Consider the following 20,068-nt stretch of genomic DNA (forward strand, 5'->3'; position numbering starts at 1 on the left):
AGTGGACTTTTCTTAAACAAAAAAAGTACATGTACTCTATATGAATGTAATTACAAATAGATCAAAAGATTTATAAATTAAAAAAATTAAACTGAGTGTCATTTCTCTAAAAAGTTCTTCATGTTCTATTAAAATAAATTTAAAATAATTCAGTGGCTTTTTTGTAGGATTTCTGTAGGATTTTTTTTCTTTTTGAAAAAGCTGAAATGTTTTGTGAAATTCTGCATTTATGGAATCCAACAGTGCTGTATGCTGTGTGAGCTGCACTCTACAATGCTGTGCATGGCTATCAGAGATGATATCACAGTATAGACCAAATCAGACATGCCCCGTGTGCAGTCATCTCCTCGAAGCTCTAATGAGAGCCCAGAGGCGCTTGTGTTAGCACAGGTTGAACTGTGTGATCCACACAGCACAGGCTGGAGCCTGGGTCATGTCCCGGCAGTGAACGATACCAGTGGAAGGTTGGGATTAGCCAGTCTGGACTCTCTCGGCCTTTCATCAGACTTGACTGTGACTTCCTGGGTCCCTGTGTGCTTGCAGTGAAATCAGTAAAAGGTGCCCCAGCTGCTCTGTTACACATTACGAAGCCTGCAAACAGGCCCTGGAGCAAAACGGGACCAGAGGCAGTTCTGTAGAGCTGAAGAGTACGGAAATCTGAGTCGGAGAAAAACAGAAATGTGGCCCACAGGAGCTTCGGGTGTCTGAGGACAAAAGTGCCCAGTCATGATGAGAATGTGGAGTCCCTGAGTACACCAGGAACACCCCTGATGGGATTCGGCGGTCCCTAAGACCAAGAGAGTGAACATGATGGTCCAACTGTCTCTTCTGTGTTTCTGTGTCCCGCACTCTGATACACTCTGGTCAAAATGTTCGGAAACCCCACCAAACTACAATTTGGGTCTCTACGGCTTGTACAGTACAGCAAGACCAGCTGGAACAAGATAAATATGTCACAAGCGAAATTTTGACATCTTGCAACCCTGATCTCATCCCAATCGTCGAACAGCACTGCCTTGAGTTCCTGTTGTGTTGAGAGTCATGATGGGCGGCGCTCGTTCCCAAGTCTGGTATCCTGGGATTAACCTGGCCAAGTAAACTTTCAGGCAACTGAAAGAGCTCTCATGGTCACCAGACCGGCCACACATTGCCCACTACCTGAGTGCGATAACAGTGGGTATGAAAGGAGGAAATACAATTGCCACGTGTAACTGCCTTATTTTACATTTAGACAGAGCAGCAACGATGAAGCAGGAAGCTAAAAGCTCTAGAAAATTTGTATAATTAAAATAGTGCCTGGTATGACTTACCACACACACCTCCATAATTTCCATCAGCTCATGATAAACACGATTTATTACAGCAGCCTTCCATAAATCTGGAGGCCCTGTGGCCTCAGCAGCCTGCCAGGCCTATAAAAATACTCATCAATGAATCTCCTGCTCCTCCCTCATGCCTCCTCCTGCCTTCTCTCTCCAGCTCACACCTCCGCTGCTGTTTGTGGCGCCTCCCCCCAGTGCCTTTCGCACCCTCCTGCTCACGGTGTCAGCAGCCCCAGTGGGCCAGCGCTCTGAGGGCGACCCTGCCAGCTGGCGGTTCAGGCCCGATGTCAAAGTAAACGCTGAGAGACGCCACCTGTCTCACCGTCGCGCACTCCAGCTGCAGATTCCAGGTTCAGGCTGAGACAATGCCCTGCAATGGCACAGCGGGTCAGAGGTTGGGGACAGAGCTGTGTCGTATTTAAACACCTGTCCTCCACGTGTTGGGCCACTGCCCCATTTCGCCACGCAGCTCTTCTGTAGTCTCCTGCAAGGCCTCCAGATATGGACACATTCGTCTCTGCTGCCTTGGGGCACCTTTCGGGAAAGGCTTGCTGAAGCAATCCGTAACACTGCCTTGTGAAAGGGCTGGTAATGCAGCGTTGCATTCATAGAGCAATTACATAACATGTCATATTCTGCAGCCCCAACATACAATTCCCCATCACAAATAATTACATCTCACAGAGCTGCAACATTCATTATCTGCATGGCTTTAATGATAGGGTACCACACTGAAATCTGTGGGGGTGAAGAGATCCGATCTAAATATTAACAGAGCTCTAAACAAATAAAAGCTTTTGCAAACACATATATAAGCTACAAAAGCCATGTTCCCATCAATACACCCATGCACACACCGAGTGAGAGACAGAGAGCGAATGAAATCCCTGCTATAACACTCGGATTGACATGCTGGTGCATGCCAACACACTACTGCTCGCTCGCTTGCTGTTCCGTTTACAATGCAGTATCCTTCTCCCTTCTATTACCAGGCTGGCTTCCTGTCACACAGCTATAGAACAAGTGTGATTCGTGACTCAACTGTCTGCAATTACGCTCTGGAGGAGAACAAGAGGAATGTGCAGAATACCCCCCTTGCTCCTGCCTGTTGCTGCTTTCTGGCCTGGCAGGGAGTTGGCACCATGCTTGGCAGTCCAGAACAAAAGGCTGGGGCATGCTCCTCCAGATGCCCCAAGGCTTTCAGGCACCACGGTGTCACATGTCACACCCCTCGCCACTGACTGCCCTGCCTAGCGTCATATCTCCACCGCGCAGCTCACTGGATCGAGGCAGAACACATTGGCCTGACGTGGGGCTGTGTGCACACACTGCCATGGTGAGTAGAGATGGATTTGGCCAGAGGATCATGTCACTGAATCGAGCTTCCAGCTCTGGCCCTCCCTGCAGCAGTGACGGAAGAGTCCACATGCAGTTTTCCTCAGAGCCTAAGGACAGGATTCCTGCTTGCCTTAGATCGGTTTCTTGCACCGAGATGTTGTAGAAAGAGCCCCACTGAACACTAGTGAAATTATGCAAAATTGGGAGGAGCCAGTGTCCTGCTCTGGGGGTGGGATGCTGGGATAGGAGCTCAGCAGCTGCTGACACTCAGACTAGTTAGCACCTTGAGAAGAAGAGCGAAGGAATTCCAAGCGTGGGAAGGTGTTTTTTTCTCACCAATCCACCTTTTGAGTTTTCAAGAATAAATTCATAGCAAAGCTGTGTTCTACACACACATAATAGCCTCGTGATGTCTTAACTGGAATTGCCTTTACGTACAGAGACTCGGTCTAAGAAAACAGACCCAACAAGTGGGAAACCTGCCTTCAGTCTTGAACAACAGCGTGAAATCGAGAGGGGTGAATTCTTGACCTGTCCCCTGTAAACCATAACACTTTGCTTGTATGAAGAAAATCATGTCTGAATGAGATTCAAGGATCAATCAGCTACAAATGCCTTAGAGGGTACTTGTGCTAAATGGCCTTCTGTCGTTTTTAACTTCTTATGTTCTTAATCTTTTCTTCCTTCATTGTTCTGTCTTTTTGCCCAACTATTTCCCCTTCTCTTTAGTGCTGCATAAACAACGAACCAGCCTTTGGACTCATGGGGGGCTATTTCATGTGTCCTTTTCAACCCTAAATAGTGTATCCTGTCATTTCCCAAATAATAATGGGCAGAGATCTTTCTCTTCAAGAGTGCTGGTCGCTTGCCTGTAGAGCTACAATCCCAGCTATGCACCTGCATCCTGCAAGCACAGGGATCAAACACGAGCTGAACGAAGCAGCAGAAAGATCGGAGGTCAGAGAGCACGAGAAGATCACTCGCTCAGCTGACACTGGCACCACAGACAGGATCACCCAACCAGCAGCCCATCACTTCACTCCGCTTCACAAAAAAGGGCAGAAAGACTGACTGCCTGTTTATTTGCCTGAGTTATCTAGTCTGTTATGTCTTCTTTAATGCTTGTCTTCATGCAAGCAGACACCTTGCATTTTTCCCATCAACAATTTCTGCAGCGAGAAAACAAGTGTTGAATTCACAGCAGATCCTTTCAAATCAATAGACTCTGAAGAGGTGGCCTCTGTTTGAGGTAGAATGGAGGAGGACCAGATTTACATTTATATAGTTGGCTACTCTTCAATCTGCAGAAGTGTCAAGGAGCTCACCGTGTTAAGTTAGGGTGCAGTGGTGTGGAAATGCATTAGACACCCACTGACTTCTGTAGCTCTGATTTTTAACAGATTAAATCATGACGATGGAAGTCAGAATTATGGCAAACTGTCAACAGGAGGAAAAGTGTTGACTGTTCAGGTACATTGATGACTGGAATGCGCCACAGAGGACACTACTTTATGCAGAAAGAGGAAATGAATACCCAGCCACAAATGGTAAAATGCCCGGTCCCTTCCAGAAGGCACTTCTGAAATGGCTAATTGAACTGCAAGAATAAAAGAAAATGGACACACACCACACAAGAGATTTCTCCACAGAGACAGTATAAAAAAACACCAATCTCCTGAACATGAGATTTTCATACACAGCTGTGTTTTTACTGTACCTCTGCGTTAGACTAAATGACCTACACAAGACGAGTTTCGATGAGGTCTGCAAAACAATGTAGTGCACAACTTTGTTTTTTCTACAAAGCTCAGTAAATAACCAGGCAATGGTTTGTTCTCATATATTTAGACGCTGCAGTGCAGTTACTGTGCTTCTGAAAGGAAGCGAAAGGTCTCACCTGTTCGAAGAACTCATCCATGAAGCGGTCTTTATCCAAGCTGACAGCGACTTCATCATCCTCATCACTGTCCTTGCCCTGGAAGTACAAACAGCAATAAACAATAGTTAAGCCATTAGCATTACCTGATTGATCAGGACAGTGGACTGACATTTGCTTGACCAGTCAGCCACAGAATGTAAAGACCTTCACAGCTGTCAGCTGACAGCGTCCTTAAACAAAGAACAAAGCTCGAACTTGAGCTGTAATGCCAATCTTAACTAAAGTTTTGAAATGACTTTTTTAAAAAAAAGTATAGAAAAAAACACCAAAGAGCACTGCTGTAGTTATTTTCAGTCCACAAAGCTCATGCTCAAAATAAATCACTATTTTGGAAATAGCTTTTTTAGTAATGCATCATATTTTGTAGGTAGACAATAATATCAAATGCCAAGCTGATACCAGATTAGGAGGATTGGCAAGCAGAAGAAGCAGCAGATGAAATTCAAACAGATTTAGATCAAATTGGACAAAGACTGGACAAACACCTGACAGATGGTGTTTAATGTAGACAAGTGCCAGACTGTACATGCAGGTAGCAAAAACAACCGATATATGCAAATTAGGGAAATGCTGAGCCTACTTATGAGAAAGACTTGGGTGTTTATGTTGACACATCATTAACATCTTCTAGACAATAAGAGGAAGCAATTAAGAAAGCAAACATTTTGGGATATATAGTTGGAAATGTAGAATTCAAATGAAGGGATGTTATGTCCAAAGTGCATAATACACTGGAAAAGGCCTCATTTAGAACACAGTCTACGACTTTGGAAAAGATACTGCTGGTCTAAAATCCATCCGCAAAAGAGCATCCAGAAACAAAGAAAGGAAAGTCCTGCACTGACAGGCTCAGACCTTGTGAGTCTTGAACAGAGATGATTACAAAGAGGCCTGATACAAGTATTCAAAATCTTCAAGGGCACTGACAAAGTCAACAAAGCAGGGAAACTGATACTAGAGGAACTGAGTGAAAACTATGTGGAAGTGCTTTTAATACACAATAGGGGGCACTTCTTTACACAAAGTGTTGTGGGAGTGTGGATCAAGAGTGGCTTTTTCCAAGGGACAGCTGGATGGGAACCTCGGATCAATTTGCTAACTGCTAATTTGCCTCTTTTCGTTTGAAACTGTTTTAATGTTCTAAAAGAGGATGAAAACAATTCAAAAATAAGAAATTCCAAGCCTCCCACATTCCAGCAGGCCCCCAGTAATTAGACTGTGAGTTTCAGCTAACCTGTCACTGGACGGCAGGTTCACACGTGGGGCATTAATTGATCAATGAGATAATTGGTGAAGGGCTGGGAGCCACACGGGTTTTATTTTAGATTAGCTGGGGATATAAAGAGGCTCACGGTGGTAGCTGGTATTGGGTGGTTTGTACCTATTGCTTAAATTATTTGATTACATGTTTTTCACAGAGTATTTCTTTCCATCGCAGGTTTGTCCACGTGTCCCCTGAGGGCCAGCAGGCCTGCCATGCTCATCACTGCACGTCCTTCACGTCCAGCAGCCTGTGTGTCAGAGGGCTGCAGAGAGCCAGCAGGCGCAAGGCGGGGCTACACCCGACATGAGAGACCGGGTCTTCACGGAAAGCATTTTATTACCACTTAGTCCAATACGGGGTTGTGGGGGAGCCGGAGCCTGTCCCAGCAAGCAACAGGTGCAAGGCAGGCTACACCCTGGACAGGACGTCAGTCCATCGCAGGGCAGACACACACACTCATACCAGGGCTAACTGTCCCAGAATCCATTTAACCCACCAGCATGTCTGTAGACTCGTGAAGGAAACCGGAGAACATGCAAACTCCACGCAGACAGCACCCCAGGACCGGAATTGAACCCAGGGCCCCAGCACTGTGACCACTGTACCAAAATACCGTAGACACATACAGTAATTTAAACATCAAGCATTACACTATCAACACTTTAAGTAAAAAAACGTATCCATGTGGTTGTATTTAAATGACACACGGCACACCGACTGATTTTGCTTGTCGATATGTAAGTCAAGGTGCAAGGTGGTAGCTCAAGCTTTTCTTAAACCCAGAGTAGCTCTAAAACAAACGATCGACACCCATTCCCTTAATAGGTGTAACGATACATCATAGTCCAGTTCTCGTTAGGGCAACTATCGATTCGTCTCACTTGCTTTCAGCATTTACTCCCCACTTGTTCATCTGGCAGGCTGGTGCGCAGCAGCGCGGCTCTTTTGTCAGCACGCTGATGGCGAGTATCCCTGTAACAAGGCACCGTGAGTAAGAGGGTCTATTGTTACAGGTCTAATGCCTGATGGTAAAAAAACTATTGCAAACAACAGAGACAGTGAGAGCTATAATATACCCCGTGCGTTCTGCAAAGCACAACTTGAACCTTACTTAATGTTTTTACAGCCACTGCTGAAGCACTGCTGAGGGACACATAATGCATTTTTCTGAACTGAGGCCTGTGATATTAATCTAGATCAGCCCAAAGATTAGCACCCTCTGCATCACAGAGGCTATGACAGGATCAACTACAGATATAATGAGTTTAAGACACTGAGCATGAGCTTAGCACAGCCTACGCCTGCAATCTGCTTGCCTACACAGCGCTGGGGGAGAGAGAAGAGGCTTAACACTGTTGCAGCTTGATGCTGGACACTGGCTAATGCATCATTTGGTGGGATCAAGTGTGGATTCCTTGTTGCACAATTTCAAAACAAAAATATCTGTGAGGAGGGTGTGGATCGCACAGATTTTGGTTTCAGGGAAAGGATTTCCAATAATGGTATTAATAAGGGGCACTCTAACACTACTGGGGCCGAGTCAGGTTTGATGCTGTTTTTCAGACACTGAGCCTGAAGCCCCTCCCATACTGTATGTCCTTGGATGTGTCTTTGTTGAATAGTACACCACCTTCCCTGCTGGCTCCCTGTGATGACATTGTGCTTGCAGACAGTCTGACATTCCGCTCTGTTGTAGACATATGGCACAAAGGACAGGCCTGTGCAAACAGGTATCCAGGGCTTGACAGCACCTGTTTATACACTCATACACAACAAAAGCTGAGAGGGAGTTAATTGCATGTGAGAGTGCAGCACTTTGCCTTACGAAGGGAGCTACAGGCTAACACACTGTTCATCTACTGCAAGTATTTTAACTTAATATTTTTTTATTATTTAGTATTATGACTATTTTTCCAGTATACTTGATCTCAAATTAAACAATGCACATACTGATTTACCCAAGATCTAATCTACACACGTTTCTGTCCTTGTCTTCCTACATTATCAGTTTTTGCACAGCCCACCACTACATGTGGACTTGGTTTTATCAAAGCATTCAGGGGTCGAGCCTGGTTCATGTCTCCAGCTGACTGTGACTGGGATTCCCCATGCAGCTGTGCCAACTGACTGAGCTCCATCAAGGGCAGAGGGAGAACTGGCCGGGACTTGGGACTTGGGATTGAGGGCTCAGGGCTCAGGGAACGAAAGGAAAAATACAATTCTTCATTTTCAGATTTTTAACACCTGCTGTGGCCTTCCTGACAGACACAATGCATGAACAGGGACCAAAGCCCATCTAGAAAAATCAGCTCAACAAGGGTTGTGCTCAACCAGGGCTGTCCGATGCCCTCTGGGGCTCCTGATTTATTAGGCTCAGGGCTGTTCACAGCCACTCCAGAGCGTAAGGACGGCTGAGATGTCTCTTTATTTCTGCAGAAGGCTTGTGAAATGTGAAAGACTGTACTTGAACCGATCTGGAGACGAGCAGATGGCTGCACTGTCTGGAGCTGCCAAGCCATTACCTGTCACGAGCACTAACAGTCCTGCTTACGAGCTGAAAGCAAAGAAGCAGAAGGCCAGCAGGGAGGATGCTTGGCTGGGGTCTGCGGCAGTCTGTGGCGTTCCTGGAGAGAGAGGGTGTTGGGCACGCGACATCAGCAAGTCTTTCTGGGCTCTGATACCTGGTCATAACCTTTAACCTTGGTACTTTCTGCTCCATCCCAGAGCTTGAAATACTCTCCAACTGTACTGTACCTGTTTGACAGCACCTGTTTAGACACTCATACACGACAAAAGCTGAGAGGGGGTTAAGCACTAGCCAGAGCCTGCACAGCTCTGCTGCTCGCCTGTACTTCTGTCTCCCTGGACCTCCCAACCTCTCCCTCACCACGCTGCCCTGTATGTTTTCACTGTGCTCGATGGCACGCAGTCAACCCGCCCTGCACAGGCACTGCGCGTCCAACTTGCGCAGTCCTCATGTCTATTTTTTCAGTGTTTGTCTCACTGCTTTTGAAGAACGTTTGAAAATACTTCTTAAATGATTTTGAATTAGAAGACACAGGAGCAGATGTTGAATTATCACAAGCCAGCCCTTCGTCTGTCCCAGCCCCCGCCCTGTTAGTGAAGATCAGAGGAGTGTGGCGCAGCTCTTACCCAGAAGGGCCAGGATACTAAAAGGCCCTGGACCTCAGCAGGGCTGAGGAGCACAGAGCTGCCTCCCTTCCCGGTGCTGTGAGGGCTCAGCGACGCTCTGCTTGCACCCAGTGGAGCGTGACAGCGCGTCCTGCACAAACGAGGTCACACGTCTTGCCCTAGTGCAGCCGTGCTCTCTTGAGCTGATCACTGTGGAGAGGGCAAAGGCTGCTCCTTCCTTTTCACATTTGATTCGGTTCATCATCCATCTCAGATCACACAGACGGCAGGGCAGCACGCTAGTTCAGAAAAGACAACCCCTACTTAAGGAAGAACCGCTTGAAGGTTATTTCTGAAAGCTGTGGGAAACGATTGGTAGCTCACTCCCGCCTGTGCTTTCCAGAAGGAGTCAGAACACCACTCACTGGAGCGTTTCATACACGGCCAACAGCTGGGAGAGTCTGTATTGATTACTCTGCACTCTGTGGGAAGACGTGAGTGGAAATGAACCGCCTGGCAAGACAGAACAGGACTTTTTTTTTAAAAACATGCCCCATGTTCTTGGGATCCATTTATGTTCCTTATTAATTTAATAACTGATTAGAATTTAAATAGCAATTTGCACCTATTCCAAAACTGACAGCTGACCCTTACACATCTAGCACTGGCCATCTGCACAATCAGATGCCATGCTGTTGTCTCATCTTTTAAGACTGCGCTCTTACACAACTCTGCCTCTTAGAAATCAATGCACCTAAAAACAGGCTGTTCCAGTTTTCACTGGGCACATCCAAGCTTTCGGAATAAATTCCATTCTTCTGCGATGGTGACAGAACAGAGCTATGGGTGTCCACAACTCTAGATGCTCAGTAACGATACAATTACAACTTTGCCCTTACATCAGTTGTTGCTTACTAAGTGTCCGTACATTTTACTCCTGATTGTTTGTGTGGTATTTCTGCAGAAGCCAGATTTCTACCCATCACTGGAACAACAGCCCAACAGCCCCACTCCCACACAGTGGTCTTTCATAAATCCTTTCACAAGATAAATTAGCATGGATTCAAAGGGCAGCTTATTCTTGTCAACTACAGTATGCCAGACACACATTACAGTGATAACCACTACCACTATTTTTTCTTATCTTCAGAATTTATTGCCAGCAATGTATTTCTGGCAGTTTCTTACCAACAGAATGTTTAACTGAGAAAAGAAGCAGGCACGTTTTGCAGGGTGCATCTTCCACAGCACCATCAGCTATGCAACAGAAAGCCAAGCTGAAGGTTTTAAATTAAGGTTACAGTTTATGCATAATAAATTTCAATAGCTTTGATGGACTCAGGATACAGCAAGCGATCTGGTTCATTACATTATACTAAACAATACGCCTCCTAGAAGGAAGAGCAGGCCGTGATTAACCCCCCTTCCACAAAAGGATACAGCTCACATTTACTGGGGGTACAAACACAACGCAGAGAAAATGCAAACAACTCCTACTGTAACATTAAAACCTTTTAATTGTTTGATTTAATAACACAGTATTTAAGCTTCATGAAATCCTTTCTGCTTTGATATCATTCATACTGTGGGGTATATTATCCTGAATTGCTCGACTCTGTATGAGTCTCTCTAATTAAGGACAGTGCTCACATCTCTAGGGAAAGAATTCTACCACAGCTCTTTCAAAAGTATTCAGCAGTGAATGAGAAAGCAATGCAGTCATATGGCCCATTTATCTTCTGAATTCGAAATGTATTTTTTGCATTGTCCCAGAACAGACAGGGGCTCCTGGTCTCAGACGACTAAGTAGGGGTCCTCAGAGACAGTCCAGGGCAGCCCAGAGAAATGCCTGACTAATTTTTCACTTTAGATTAGTGTGAGGGGTCATGATAAACTAACATTCTCACTCCATAAATCTACTTTCATTAGTGAAATTATACATTTCATTTGGGTTCCGGCTACCTGCTGTGGTGTCTTTGGATAACTTTTGAGTTTACCAGTTGTCCCAGTTTTACTGTGATTGCCCCAGTTTTGAATGTGATATTTTGTGCACCACTCCGCAACAGTGTGGAAAGCATGAAATTATCCATGCTTTTGGACATACCGACAAAAATCAGAAATATGCAAATGAGACTACTTTTAATGCTGTATGCTATTACACTGGGAAGTGACCAGAACGTTTATTAGCAGGAATCCTCCCTTGCCAGGTAGGCTAAACCTCAAAGATATGATGCATCTTCACACCTGCAAGTTAGTAACCACCTCACAGTGAATGCAGCTGGTCTGTCTAAACAGGAGGAGCCAGTGCAAGCAGACAGCAAAATCCAGCTTTGCACACTCCTGAGACTACACTTAAATAGCACGCTGCTGTTAAGCCTTATAATTAAAAAAAGGTGCCAGATAATGGCTTTTCTAAATAAAGCCGTTGTCCAGCTTGTAAAAACCTGGCTCTCTGCAGAAGAAAGATGAGATGAATTATGGAGTGACACAGTCCAAGAACCTCTCAGTCTTGGGATCGCAGTAATGCACATACACTATGGATTTATGGATTCCAATTTGAATAGGCAGGAAGAATATATATCTGTAGGAACGGTATTGAGTAGGATTAATCAGACAGCAAACAGACAATTAAAATCTCCTATAGTCAACATAACATTCTTTAAAGAATCACACTGTATATACTGTATTACTTTTTTTTGGTTTGAACTGAAGATTTTTCTAGAGATAAGCCCTATATGATTATCATAATCCTATTTATGACTAGTAAGTCAATTCAGATCCGAATGAAACACTTTCAATGACAAGCTGGATCTGAATCCAGGTACAATCCATTTTTTATTAAACCTCTCCTGCACGACCTTTTAGAAGCGGAGGAAAACCAGAGCACCTGAAAGTAAACTTGGGCAATACATGCAGACTCCACTCACACAGGTGCCAGAGTCCAGAATCACATCCAGAGCCCTGGGCCTGTGAGGCAGAGAGGTGGGTAGTGACTGCCATGCCACCCACTGAAAGGAAAGCAATGTTGTGTGTTGTCTTTTTGTCCTCAAACCGCTTTAATCATCAGTTTTGTTCTTTCTGTCCTTCTGGTGTCTTCCAGTGGTTAACCGGCTCAGCTCACCATTATGAATCCTGCACCACTGGGGAGGGTGGACTGCCGTGATGTTTTGTTAGCCCGTCTAATGTAACATATCCTGTTGTGTTTTTCACATCTTGGCTCACAGCTACTAACCCTAATAGCGCACACAGGAGAGAAAGAGCAAGTGTGGGCTGACTCCTCCAATCCGCCCACCTTCCAGCCGTATGTCTATTAACCCCTCACAGGCAGCACAGCCCCCTGCCTGCAGGCATCCGGGAGGCAGGCTAATCCCTCCCTCTCCTCCTGGAGAACCCCGCTCACGGCCCATTGGCTCAACCCTGAGAGCGTGAAAGGAAAGAGGCAAGGGATGGAGATGGAGCCTCACAGCGCACACAGTGACGTCAAGCATCAGAAGGAGGACCGGTGCAGCTCACAGCTGCCCGGGAAAAGCCACACAAGGGCGTGCTGTTGTACAGCAAACTGCTAAATCAAAGAACCCCCCCCGTCCCAGAAGCATTCAACCAGCTGTCCGTCTCCTCATGGTGTCCTGGATCCGAGCCAGCAATCCACAGACTGCATGGCCACTCCTGCTCTGAATGGAGGTCTGCACTCCTCAAAGCAGGCTGGACAGTACACAACACTTTAAGAAATGACGCAGTGCTGTACTGCTGATTGCTTGAGTGCTAGAAAATAGCTTTCTGAGAATGAGCAAACAAATGCCTGATTTTAAAAAAGGGAAAGGCCCAGAAGAAATGAAGAGATCGACATTCCCCCATGTTCTGTTCCGACATTGATTAGGATCTGATACTTTTAACCCATTCATCCATTTGCTAAGCACTTCTCGCAATTCAGGGTCGCGGGGGAGCTGGAGCCTATCCCAGCAAACCACTGGCACAGGGCAGGGTACACCCTGGAAGGGACACCAGTCCACTGCAGGGCAGACAGACACACACACAGACACAAACTAGCTCGCCGGGGCCTAATTTCTCCAAAACCAATTAACCTACCAGTAAGCCTTTGGACTGTAGAGGAAACCAGAGCACTTGGAGGAAACCCACGTGGATGTGGGGGGAACATGCAGACTCCCTACAGCTAGCACCTCAGGAAGAATCCAGGGCCCTCGAGCAGCGAGGCAGCAAAGCCAACCACCGTGCCACCACACTACCCTGGTGCTTTTTATAAAGGAACTAATTTGATCAATTTTATGTTTTTAAATCAGATTTAAACAAACCTGAACTTTTACAGCTTAACAAAAGGCTCGAGAGAGCTAAGCAATTAGCAACAGCCAGCTGCACCACTGGGATAAGACTGTCATAGTGGAACCGTGGCCAGACAGGGGGCTGACCTCTGATGCCGTGCTTTGGGTTTGAAAGATTTATGTCAAGTTACAGGGAAAGGCTGCTCGAGCCGGCTAAGCCTTAGGCGATGAGCACTGATACTGTTGTTTCCATACACTGAAAGAGAAAAGGGCAGCCACAGTTAAAACAACAGTAGTGGAAAAAGATGGAGTTTTTAATATAACCCTCCCTTTAGCCCCAATGCTACATCCTTTGCTAACTCCGTGTCCGCAGCAGTCAGGCTGTCACAGTGACAGCTGGGCTATGAGCTGGGGCATGTTTGCAGACACCCTCCTTTGCTACTGATGTTTCAGCTTCAGGAGGCTGGCTTCTCTCCCTCCAGCACTCCAGATGAAGATCATGTTTGATGGCTGAAGATTCGTTTTATAATGCAGCTCTAAAAGGACGCAGATGGATTTTCCATTCTGTTAAAATGCCTCCTGTGAATAGCACCGTCCTCTCTTAAGTAGGCACAAACACACGCGCGCATCTGTGCTAAGACTATTCTTAGTTAGAAAACACGAGCTAATGGTGGTCTTTTATAGCTTGCATTTTTCCTTCTCTTACACCAGTTTGGAATGGAGCACAGTACAGTGTACAGCACATCCCCTCCTGTGCCGTTCAGCAACTGCCTGTCAGCCCCCACAGCCCCCAACCTTTACTTACAGTACAACACTTCAACCATCTGGGCATGGACATGTTTCAGTTTGTTTTCAGCTTTGTTTTGCACTTTCCTCCTCTTGTTCTGATCTTTTTTAAAACAGAAATGCTTTTTGTGTTCTGTACTTCTGATCATCCAGATACGAAGATATCGTATTCCTGCTGAGGAAGGCACCCTAGGTTCATGAGCACAGACATGCAGTTCGGCTTCTTGAGTGAAAATGGTTTTAAATGTGCCGCATAAAACCGGGAAAAAAAGAGAGAATCCATTTTACAATGCTGGTCAGAATTCGACAGCTTATTTGTGGAGTGACCGATGCTCCATGAATATAATCACATCACATTTGAAATCTGGGAGGTCCAGCCTTGCACAGGAAACAGGACGGCGGTTCTAGAAAAGCCTGTTGCCACTGGAGGGAAACACAGACCGTGTTTATTTTCCAACCTGTATTCCTAGCAGACTTGGTCTGCAGCACACAGTAAGGAATTAAGGGTGGTAATGACAGCCCATGCGATGAGATATCTGCTGCAACTTTTTTTCTGAGCAACTGCACCTTCAGAATGGGTAGGAAAGATAACTAATTGGCCCAGCGCTAGTCAACAAGAGACTGATTGCATCACAGGAGACAGGGCTGGGGCAGCTCCTCACACTCGAGCCCCAATCAGCGCGGAGAGGGCCCGACTCCTCTTCTCTCGCTCCTGCTGCCACGCTCCACTGCCCTTCTTCCCTTTGATTGCTCTCCCTTCCACTCCAGAGGAAACACTCCATGGAGCACAACAGTCACAGACAATCAGCCTCCCCAGGCAAACGCCAGAGAGAAAGAGAGAGAGGAGGGTGGGGGGAGAGACCTTTTCCCTCCCCTCGCGAAACACCAGAAAGAGCAGCCGCGGCCAGATCCCACCCAGCTGAACATGCTCCAGAGAGGCGTGGGGCTGCCGCTACGGTACACCCAGAAGGGGCAGGTACAGTAGGAGCGGAGACGCCCGCTGTGATGGCGCCCCCTGTGGCTGCAGCACAGCCAGCTGGGGTGACAGCACCACAAGAAGAGAGACGCGGGACAGGGGCTCACAGCGGGGGCTTCTGGGAAGGACGACACTGGCCGGGGTGACCGAAGGACCGTCGTGACAGCATATGACACTTCTCTCAAACACAACTTCTTAAAATTACACATTAAATACCCACATGTCCCCAGATGTGATTTTCCATGTATGGGTGAGCAAGAACATTTTTAGATTTCAATTTTCACCTGCATACAGATCTGGCAGCAAGGCACCAGTGTGCAAGCCTGATAAATCCTGAGCTGATTCTGTGCACAGCGTTGCACATGATTTCTGTGAGAAAGGGTAGGAGCTCTGTATTAAAGCCATCATTCAAGTGCCCAAGTACCCCCCCACCCGCTTCGCAGAAAACCCCCTCCCTGCACAGCCAGTCCCTGTCACGGGTCTGCAGGACGAACGGCCCCCAGGCACTCCGCCCGCCTCAGCCCACACACTGGAGACAGCAGCCTCACAGCCACTTCAGGAAGCCACTGGAAACTACCCACCAGCCAGAGGCTGCAATCTCATTTCCTGGGGGGACACGGGGTAATGTTCTGGTCTTCGTTCCAACCTGATCTTTCAATTAACTTAACCGATCTAATTACCGGTTCAAATGGGCACATTTAATATTTCCTCTATGTCGTGTGCAGTTGATTTAGAAAAGGGCTGCTTGATTGCAAAGTGCTGTTACACACGTTGAAATTGTCCAATTAATCACAAAAGGCAACACCGTGACCCCTCCTGAAAGTCGCTTTGAGACTCCTGCTGTAAAATCAGCAAACTGCTCACTAAAATTCACAATAGCACAAGCAAGAGCTCAGTTCATTAACGTGTAAGCCAGCACAATGCTGGTCATAACAGATCCCTAAGAGCAGGGGTGTTAAAGCCCACTCTGGGCTTATACAGCCTGGTCTACAGCTCCTTTTGGATTCAATTGTTGAATTAATCTTTTCTCCACCTTAGCTTCTGCAAATCGTCCCCACACCCACACGAGCTGCATTGCAGTAGAGGGTGCAAGGGGTTCAAGTTCTATATGTAAAACATCTTTTGCATATAGTGACAGAAGACTAAAAGAAATGTATAGTACGTATAAATACGTTGAATTATTATTAACTTTATTGCAAAATGCTATATTAAGACCTTGCAACAATAAAGAGATCAACTGTGAATATGTACAAGACACAACCCCAAGCCCTGAAGAGAGCAGGCACAAACACATGGTAGCCTGGACCCATGTGTCAAGCAGCGCACAGCGGTGGTCTGGCCCCAGCACGCCGCGCCAGCAGGACAAGCAGGACAAGCAGGAAGGGATGGAAAGGTGTGACTCGTCAGTCTCCAAAAACACACACATTTCAAGCTCACCTTATTTACCACCTACCAATAGTAGTTATTCTATATTAACACATCTCATTAAAGAAATCCCAAGGTGTTTCACATAATACACAAAAAGAACAAGAGATAAAGGCATAAAACAAAACAGAAATATTATAAATAACAGGTTACATTTAAATATAAAAATAAGTATTTAGATGTTCTATAAGCATCAACAATGACTGTGTCCTTAACAGCCCTGGGAGGAGTGTTCCAGAGGCACAGTCTCCCCCAGTAAAGCTCTCTCCGTGACAGAGCACAAGTTCTGTCACGTTCTGGCACATCATGACAAAGCAAGTTATCGACAGATGCAAGACCAGACCGTTTTAAAACCTTGAAACCCAGGAGCAAGCTCTTGTAATTGATCTGCAACTTAACTGGTGACCATTGAAGACATGCCAAAGCTAAAGTTGCATATGATTATGCTTTCTTGACCTTGTTAGACTCAGTGCACCACTACTTTGAATACACTGCATCCTCTGCAGAAAGCTCTGTGGAAACACAAGCAGAGCATTGCAATGCTCAAGCCATAGATCAAACAAATAAGGTGTGCAAATTGTCACTCTGCACATTCCTTTCACATGAGACTCAAAGGAGAATGTACAGTCAAACCCAGCAGACTTAACCCGATCTCACAGTCACCTATAACAATCTGGCATCTCCAGCTGTACTGAATTAATACATTGAGTCCAATATGACTTTGTTTTGCTGCACTTTATTAGCAGAAGATTGCTGTATGTCCAGATTTATACGTCTGATAACATATATCAAACTCAGAAAATGTCAAAGAAACACAAGGCTGAGTATGCTGATAGATTAGTGAGTCATCACCATTGCAGAGAAAACAAATGCCAAGATGACTAATTATGTGACCTAGAAGTAGCATGCGGATATTGAAGAGGGCAGGTCCCATAACACATCCTCGAGGGACGCCGGAGGTAAGAGTGGCAGTGAAAGACTGTACAGTACTTTATTACAAGAAAACCGCACACTACTAATGTAGTGAGAAACCTTTAAGATCTAAGCCCATGAACCCAGGAAAAACATCAAGGCTTCCAAATGCACACTGACTGCACTGTGCTCTCAGAACCCAAAGCCCCACTTTGATTCCTCTCATTTAAGTAACATAGCCTTGTTCCCATGACCTGTACAGGATGGAGCTGTGCATGGCTATATACAATTCTTCTACTTTTCAGAGCCAAGAAACTTTCAATTAACTATCTTGTTTCCTTAGGCACAGGCGAAAAACAGAACAACACAAAAACAGCTGAACCTGACTGAACGCGCCAGAGAGGATAAATAATGCATGGCTATATTTCATGTATTGACACTGCCCTCAGTGGGCTACAGATCCTGAATCCGCGATCTGCTCTTTCTCCCTGGGGCGAGACGTGGCTCTCGGAACCTTGACAAAAGCTAATCCAGACAAGCGCATCACGGCACGTGCAGCTCCCTGGGAGCTGCCGAGCACAAGGGAGCGAGCCAGCTGATCTGCACCACAGCCTCACAACATTTCTGGCCTCTTGTTTGGGAGCAGCTGCGCCCTCTCTTGTTCGGTGGGGTGGCCCCAGCCAGAGGCTGGCTTTCAGGACCGACAGAGCTGAGCAGGGGTCTGCTGGCCTGCTGCTAGATTTAAATGTTTGTAACCCATGAAAAGCACCAGAAAAGCAAGAGACTGCTCCATCTCAGCCAGCACGGAAGCCAAGCCTGTCCCAGCCCACAGACACGGACCCTGGACTGCAGCCCCCTCACAGATCCGTGTGGGATGATGTAAAACCCCAGTCCATGGCACACAAAATGCCTTTTTTCCCCCGAACAGAAACTGGATGCGCCTGTCATGCGGTTTGTTGGCAGGCGTGAGATGTAGGAAGGAAAGGACCTGCCTAAACATCAGAAAACCACATGAGTGGATGGGCTCTGTGCGTGCTGCCTCGCGTGCCCACTCACCAGCGGCAAGCTGCATGGGTGGACAATCACCAGGCGCCTGTCATTTCCTACAGTGGCGTTGCTCCTCAGAAAAATAGATTTCCCAAAACCAACAGAGATAATCGAGCTGCATATTTAGCCCTGAGTGCTGTGCTAGCGCTCGCTGACGGTTTGACCTCTTTCGACAGGGCTGTTAACAGCTCAATTTGTAAGGAGCAGCTCTGCGGCTTCTCTTTCCTGTTAGGCTGATGGACAAATTAAATTCGTCCACTGAGAGCCACCCTGCCCATTACACAAAAAAATATTCTCAAATCACTTTGCGGAGTGATTTGCTAGAGAATATGTAGATTAAGGATTCTTCTTTATCTGACTGCTTCTGTGCGTGTAATAGGTGGAGCCTTATACTCCCCCTGATATAATACCGCCTTTGTGTGCAATTCCCTGCACAACCCAGAGACACCAGTGGAATGTCCATGCAGGGCAAAACCCCTTTCTTCACAGAAGGGAAGCAAGACACACCCTGAGCGCTATCAGTAGAACAGCGGCCACCTTGAGCCCACTTTAGAAATTCCCAGCATGCTGAGCTGATGCTCCAGAGATTTTCACAAAAGCCAACAGCAGAACCCCAGGCTGGGACACTCTAATCACTACAGGACCTGCAGCCCCCGGTACAATACACCGCTGCCTGTCTCATCCCGCTGGTGGGTCCCGGGAAGTCCAGCCCCCCCGCCCCTGTGAGGAGAGCTGTCCCGGCCTCAGCACGAGAGCGAACAGCGCTTTCTGAAACCGCCGCCAGGCTGGCCAATCAGAAGCCAGAGGAGAGGCCTGGCTAGATCAATACTTGGTGTAGAACATGTTAACCTTGCTTGAAGAAAACAGGGGCTAATTCTGCAGATCAAGGAGCTACAGGGTCTGAGTCAAGCAGTTCCCTGTAGAGGCTTTGCCCTGGTTCAGCACGCAAGTGCAACACACTAGCTTTACGCCGGGCTTGCAAGTAAAGCTTTTCTTTTTGGATTTTGTTACAAAACCGCACCACACTGAATTGATTAGGTTCCAGGAATTAGCGCAATGCTACCTTCAGTGTATCTGCGTGGAGCGTGTGTGATCTCCCTGTGCTCACATGGGCTTCCTCCCACCTTGCAGAGACCTGCTGGTAGGTTACCTGACTCGTCCAGGGAGTCTCCTGTCCTGCACCCCTTATTAGCCAGGACAGATTCCAGCTCCCCCTCAATCCTGAACCGGATGAGGCAGTTAGAAAATGGACGGATGTAGGGATGTCTTCGTTGTGCAGGGTACAAGAGGAATAAGGACTCGACACTGATTAAAAGCATATCATGTACAGTATGATTTTTTTAATGTTTTTTTAATGCTGCATATTAATATCTATACTGTAGAAGCTGCAATACTGCAGAGCAACTGAGCAATCAGTATTCCAGGCATTTCCAAAGTCCAGCTTTATGTCATGATCAGGGACACAAATTTTCTATTTTCACAAATTCCTAAAATTCAGTACAGAACACAGAGGAGTAGACTGTGCTGGATGTTGTTCATTCCTGTGCCATGTGTTCTGTGGTACAAAAGGATCTGCGCCTGTGGCTGGAAGGTTGCCGGTTCATATCCTGCGGCCAGCAGAGGAACCCTACTCTGTTGGGCCCCTGAGCA

The 20,068-nt window shown here is 46.6% G+C and overlaps 1 protein-coding gene across 2 annotated transcripts in view; it reads right to left on the reverse strand.

The window, feature by feature from the left end:
* Positions 1 to 20,068, reverse strand: part of stx1a (syntaxin 1A (brain)) — a 102,528-nt gene that overhangs the window by 79,774 nt on the left and 2,686 nt on the right. For both annotated transcript variants that reach the window (XM_088906638.1, XM_088906639.1), the window contains exon 2: positions 4,558 to 4,635. In XM_088906638.1, coding sequence (XP_088762764.1) covers positions 4,558 to 4,635 — 78 coding nt within the window. The remainder of the gene's footprint in view (positions 1 to 4,557; positions 4,636 to 20,068) is intronic.

The sequence above is a fragment of the Atractosteus spatula genome, chromosome 27 (assembly GCF_055471065.1).
Source record: "Atractosteus spatula isolate fAtrSpa1 chromosome 27, fAtrSpa1.hap1, whole genome shotgun sequence".
NCBI lineage: Eukaryota > Metazoa > Chordata > Actinopteri > Semionotiformes > Lepisosteidae > Atractosteus > Atractosteus spatula.